The sequence below is a fragment of the Salvelinus sp. IW2-2015 genome, unplaced genomic scaffold (assembly GCF_002910315.2).
Source record: "Salvelinus sp. IW2-2015 unplaced genomic scaffold, ASM291031v2 Un_scaffold356, whole genome shotgun sequence".
NCBI lineage: Eukaryota > Metazoa > Chordata > Actinopteri > Salmoniformes > Salmonidae > Salvelinus > Salvelinus sp. IW2-2015.
In genome coordinates, this window is record NW_019942547.1 from 54,880 (window position 1) to 61,682 (window position 6,803).

The window sequence follows — 6,803 nt, forward strand, 5'->3', positions numbered from 1 at the left end:
TCATCCTCACATTTCCGCCCCTTCTTTCACTTCTCCCTCAGGGCCCCAACTTTGATGTTTTCCACAGAGACCCATGAGGAGCTGGCTACAACAAAGAGAAACTGCTCAACAACGGAGACAAGTGGGAGGCCGAGATCGCTGCCAACATACAAGCTGATACCTCTATCGATAGACAGACAGGCTGGCTGACGCGCGCACACACCACCGACAGACCGACCGACCGTGCTTTGTTGATAACCATGAAACACACACAGATGCGGTATGACAAACTGGCACACACATTGTATAGATATCCGTCAGCCTCTTTGACACAGACACACGTCCATCCATACTGTACAGTTGATCCAGATCAGTGTTCACACCCAGACCTGTTTCCAGAGATCCAGACAGCACCGTTTATCTATATTGCATATATCTATACTGCATAGATATTGAATGTGACTTGGATGATTGGGACAAAATAAAAATCAGGGAAGCCACAGCTCTCCAGAACCAGGTCTGTGTGGACCACTGTCAAAATAAGCTCAGCTCACCACAGAGAGATGCACCGTCGGTCTCCTGTACCGGCAGCCATCTCAAGATGCCTATCCTGGGGCACATTCAATAGGGATACGTTGTGGAAATTTTCATAAAGAAATTACATCAATAGAGTGACATGATTCTTTATTCTACTTGTCAGAGAGGCATGTTTGTTCACATACCATATGTCTGAACGTTCCACAACGCTGTGCCCTGCTGAACGCACCCCTGATGTCTATGCTCAACAGTACTGTATCTGATTCGAGGTAAGATATTGCCCCAAACCACAGATCTAGGATCAGATCAAATTAACTTGGACAAGGGAAAAAAATCTGACCATGTGTTAGTGATTAGGGACAACTACCTACTCTGTGTCCCAAATGGTACCTTACCTCCTATATAGTGCACTACCTTTGACCAGGGCCCATAAGACTTTGGTCAAAAGTAATGCACTATATAAGGAATAGGGTGGCTTTTGGGATGCAGTCTTACTCTGTTTTAAGGGCGGAGTGTTATCATTTTGTCGGAGAGTAATGCACAACCAGTTGGCACATGATACTCAGGCTCTATTATAATATTATTATCCTCAAACATAGTAGATATATTAGCCTGCTGCAAACACAAAGTTACATGGGGGTTTGTGTCATGAGAATTGTACAAAGATACTTGTGGACTTTAAATTATGAAGAATAAATATTGTCTGTACTAAGTTTTAAAATGGCCTGCAGCGTTGTCTTTTAAAGTCCCATTGAAGTCAAAGGTGTGATTTTTCCTGTGTTTTTATATTTTCACATTGAGGTTAGAAGAGTACTGTGGAATTGATTATACCCTTTTAGTGTAAGGATGTTTGAAAAGACTGCATGTTTCAGGGGGTAAATTAGTTATATTTGGAAGTATTCATCCCTTTGACTTTTTCCAGATTTTGTTACGTTACAGCCTTAATCTAAAATTGATCAAATATTTTTTTTTCTTCAATGACAAAGCGAAAACAGGTTTTTTAGAATGTTTTCACATTTATAAAAAAACAAAAAACAAGTACTTATTTACATAAGTATTCAGACCCTTTGCTATGATACTTGAAATTGAGCTCAGGTGCATCCTGTTTCCATTGATCACGTTAACATGTTCTATAACTTGATTGGAGTCCACCTGTGGTAAATTCAATTGATTGGACATGATTTGGAAAGGCGCACACTTGTCTATGTAAGGTCCCACAGTTGACTGTTGTCATGACTCCTTGGTGAGGATAAAAGGTGACAGAGGAGAGGGGAGTTGAGAGAGGAAGAGAGGGGGAGTTGGGATGGTTATGACTTAACAACCGGTCGTAAATTTAGAGAACTTTCTCTTTCTGGCCTGCAGTATTGGGAAAGAAATCCCTTTGTTACAGCGTGGCCCGTCTAAAAAGTCTAACGGCCAAAGAAGAACTTTGGAACAATTTTCTAACATAAAGAATGTGGGAAATGGTCAGTGGGGACTTAAAGAATAAACCTCTCGCATGGTATATTATTTTGTGATGTCATATCAAGGTACGGGTAACTCTGGAAGTGTACGTGTCCTAGTGTATAAGGTTTGTATCTAAATGTTGTAGAAATTATATGATTAAATATGAGAATACTTTTGTGAAGATAGCAATGTGATTTTAGCCTTCTAAATGATAATCATTTTTCATGCAAACTATTGCCCAGTCAGTAGCCACTCCCAAGTGAGCTCAGAGTTCGTTTCAACATGACTGAATGCCCTCCAAGGCCAGAGTGCTTAAAAGGACTCGCTAAGAATGAACATACAGACCAGAAGAACGTGAAGCTGCGGTTCACTCGTTGAAATGGCTTAGAAACTTTGTGAACCAGACCAAAATATGCCAGTTTGCTGCTGGCGTGTAAAGTGGTCGAGAGCTGAACCATGAATAATCAATTAGAGACCAAGCAGGTGGACGGTATAAACCGGGCGTCACGAATGGTTAACTACAAGACCAGATAGGCGTGAGCGGTGGCTACACATTACGAAATGGTTAGAAGTTCTGAAACCCTCAACACCAGTGAAGAAGGTAAAGACTAGACCAGAACATTCACAGTCTGCACCTGTGCATGTGAAAAGTGGTTCTAGGACATTTAACTCTCAGTACGAGGGGGAAGACGATTCCTCTGACCTGTAGGTTGGTTTCTGAAGTGTCTATTCTAACGACACATCCAAGATCAAAGAAACATACAACTAAGGAGGACATTGTGACCTCTGGTGGACAATCAGAGACTTACATTGAACCACTCCCCATGGACGGATCGAGTGGTTTCAACAGAGACGACAGAGAAAGACATCTACGCGTAAATATATATTTGCATTTATAATCCGAATGAGCGGTTGCTAAGTATTCATATTCCCGTGACCGTAGCTCCCAAATGTATGTACGATAAGTTGACTCTCTTGTCTCCCCCTCTCCTTACCTACCCTCCCTTTCCATTGTGTAACCAAACGGTCATGCTTTTGTAGTCCACTAGGGACCTGCTTTCATTGCATTATATTAGTAATCAATAACCTATACCGTGTTTATGTATTTGTGTGTATTTAGTTAGTAAATAAATAATTAAGCCAATTTGTTGTATTGCTGATTCTCAATTAGGTTAGGGTTCTTACAGATATCAAAGAATTGTGCGACATTCAGAATGAGACTGATATGAGGTAATAATAATTAAGTGGCTTATTTCGAGATAATAAACTCAGCAAGAAAGAAACGTCCCTTTTTCAGGACCCCCGTCTTTCAAAGATAATATACGTTAAAAAACTTCACACATCTTTTATTGTAAAGTGGTTTAAACCCTGTTTCCCATGCTTGTTCAATGAACCATAAACAATGAACATGCACCTGTGGAACGGTCGTTAAGACACTAACAGCTTAGGCAATTAAGGTCACAGTTATGAAAACTTAGACATTAAAGAGGCCTTTCTACTGACTCTGGAAAAACACCAAAAGAAAGATGTCCAGGGTCCCTGCTCATCTGTGTGAAGTCGTCCTTAGGCATGCTGCAAGGAGGCCGTAGAGGACTGCACATGTTGCCAGGGGAAATAAATTGCAATGTCCGTACTGCGAGATGCCTAAGACAGCTGATCGTCCGCACAGTAGCAGACCACGTGTAACGAACACCTGCACAGGATCGGTACATCCGAACATCACACCGGCGGGACAGGTACAGGATGGTAACAACAACTGCACAACAAACCAATGAAATAAATGACAAACTGAAACACGTGCATAACTATATATCCCCCCCTCCCAAAAAAGAAAACGGAAAAACTTGAGCAGCATAACTATTCACCCCCCACAAGATCAACTTTTGTAGAGCACCTTTTTAACAATTACAGGCTGCAAGTCTCTTGAGGTATGTCTCTTATGCAGCTTTGCACATTATAGCCCACTGGTGATTTTGGCCCATTCTGTCAAGGCAAAACTGCTCCAGCTTCTTCAATTGGGATGGGTTCCGCTTGGTGTACAAGCAATCCTCTTAAGTAGACCACAGAGCTTCTCAATTGGATTGAGTCTGGGGCTTTTGACTAAGGCCATTCCAAGACAATTTAAATGTTCCCCTTAAAACCACTCGAGTGTTTGATTTTAGCAGTATGTTAGGGTCATTGTCTTGCTGAAGGGTGCAAACCTCCATCCCAGTCTCAAATCTTGGAAGGCTGAAACAGGTCTTCCCCTCAGGATTATTCCTTGTATTAGTTGCCATCCACCAATACTTCACTTCCTGACCAGTTCCGCAGTCCCTGCCGAGTGAAATAATCTCCGCGCCGGGCATGTCCAAATAAGCTCACAATTAGGTGCTCAATCTGACCCATACGCCTATCTTCTTCCATATGTTTTGGGAGGACTCCCATATGCATTTTGGAAAACACCAAATGTGTTTGCATGTATTTCTTTCTTGTAAGCCATGGCTTTTTTTTTCTGGCCACCTCTTCAGTAAAGCCATAGCTCTGTGGAGTGTTACGTGTGCTTTAAAGTGCGGTCCTATGTGACAGATACTCCAATCTCCGCTGGTGAGCTTTGCAGCTCCATCCAGGGGTTTGCTTTGGTCTCTTTGCTTGCCTCTTCATTAATGCCCCTTGCCTGGGTCTGTGAGTTTTGTGGTGGGCGGCCCTCTCTTGGCAGGTCTCTCTGGGTTGTGGTTGCCATATTCGTTTCCATTTTTTTATAATGGATTTAACGGTGCTTCGTGGGATGTTCAAGTTTTCAGATATTTTTTTATAACCCAACCTTGATCTGTACTTCGCCAACAACTTTGTCCCTGACCTGTGGAGAGCTCCTTGGCCTTCCATGTGCCCCATAGTGGACTTTAGTTGTGGTGCAGACTCCTGGGTTCTTTAAGAACAGGTGTACATATACTGAGATCATTGTGTACAGATCATGATGTGCACTTAAATTGCAACAGGTAGACTTTTTTGAAACGACATTTATCTTTTACTCCTGAAGGTAATTGGTTCCATCACCATCGAGGCAGAGCCCCGATCGGACGGCAGCAGGAGGACGACGCGCTACGACATCGACATGACCAAGTGTATTTACTGTGGCTTCTGCCAGGAGGCCTGTCCTGTTGACGCTATCGTGGAGGTGAGCTGGACCTTCTTCCTCTCTACTATGGTCGGTGTCCCAAATGGCACCCTATTCCCTACTTAGTGCATTACATTTGACCAAAAGGAAATTGCCATTTCGCACAAAACCCCTCTACTATAGCTTCCTCTGTAGATGTCTGGCCGTTATGATCCCTGTGACTGAGGTTGGCGTAAAGGACCTGTAAAACTATTTGGTTTGGTGTCTCCCCTCTCTCTTTCACCTCTATCTCCCTCAGGGCCCCAACTTTGAGTTTTCCACAGAGACCCATGAGGAGCTGCTCTACAACAAAGAGAAACTGCTCAACAACGGAGACAAGTGGGAGGCCGAGATCGCTGCCAACATACAAGCTGATTACCTCTATCGATAGACAGACAGGCTGGCTGACGCGYGCACACACACCGACAGACCGACCGACCGTGCTCTGTTGATAACCATGAAACACACACAGATGCGGTATGACAAACTGGCACACACATTGTATAGATATCCGTCAGCCTCTTTGACACAGACACACGTCCATCCATACTGTACAGTTGATCCAGATCAGTGTTCACACCCAGACCTGTTTCCAGAGATCCAGACAGCACCGTTTATCTATATTGCATATATCTATACTGCATAGATATTGAATGTGACTTGGATGATTGGGACAAAATAAAAATCAGGAAGCCACAGCTCTCCAGAACCAGGTCTGTGTGGACCACTGTCAAAATAAGCTCAGCTCACCCACAGAGAGATGCACCGTCGGTCTCCTGTACCGGCAGCCATCTCACAGATGCCTATCCTGGGGCACATTCAATAGGGATACGTTGTGGAAATTTTCATAAAGAAATTACATCAATAGAGTTGACATGATTCTTTATTCTACTTGTCAGAGAGGCATGTTTGTTCTACATACCATATGTCTGAACGTTCCACAACGCTGTGCCCTGCTGAACGCACCCCTGATGTCTATGCTCAACAGTACTGTATCTGATTCGAGGTAAGATATTGCCCCAAACCACAGATCTAGGATCAGATCAAATTAACTTGGACAAGGGAAAAAAATCTGACCATGTGTTAGTGATTAGGGACAACTACCTACTCTGTGTCCCAAATGGTACCTTACCTCCTATATAGTGCACTACCTTTGACCAGGGCCCATAAGACTTTGGTCAAAAGTAATGCACTATATAAGGAATAGGGTGGCTTTTGGGATGCAGTCTTACTCTGTTTTAAGGGCGGAGTGTTATCATTTTGTCGGAGAGTAATGCACAACCAGTTGGCACATGATACTCAGGCTCTATTATAATTATTATTATCCTCAAACTAGTAGATATATTAGCCTGCTGCAAACACAAAGTTACATGGGGGTTTGTTGTCATGAGAATTGTACAAAGATACTTGTGGACTTTAAATTATGAAGAATAAATATTGTTCTGTMCTAAGTTTTAAAATGGCCTGCAGCGTTGTCTTTTAAAGTCCCATTGAAGTCAAAGGTGTGATTTTTCMTGTGTTTTTATATTTTCACATTGAGGTTAGAAGAGTACTGTGGAATTGATTATACCCTTTTAGTGTAAGAGCTGTTTGAAAAGACTGCATGTTTCAGGTGGTAAATTAGTTATATTTGGGAAGTATTCATTCCCTTTGACTTTTTCCAGATTTTGTTACGTTACAGCCTTAATCTAAAATTGATCAAATATTT

At 42.5% G+C, this 6,803-nt stretch overlaps 1 protein-coding gene across 1 annotated transcript in view; it reads left to right on the plus strand.

Moving 5' to 3' along the window:
• LOC112068273 (NADH dehydrogenase [ubiquinone] iron-sulfur protein 8, mitochondrial) overlaps positions 1–5,960 on the plus strand; it is a 22,980-nt gene extending 17,020 nt beyond the window's left edge. Inside the window, exon 7 of the mRNA XM_024135369.2 lies at positions 5,355–5,960. Within this exon, the coding sequence (XP_023991137.1) occupies positions 5,355–5,486 (132 nt within the window). The 3' untranslated portion in view covers positions 5,487–5,960. The remainder of the gene's footprint in view (positions 1–5,354) is intronic.
• The last annotated feature ends 843 nt before the right edge of the window (positions 5,961–6,803 follow it).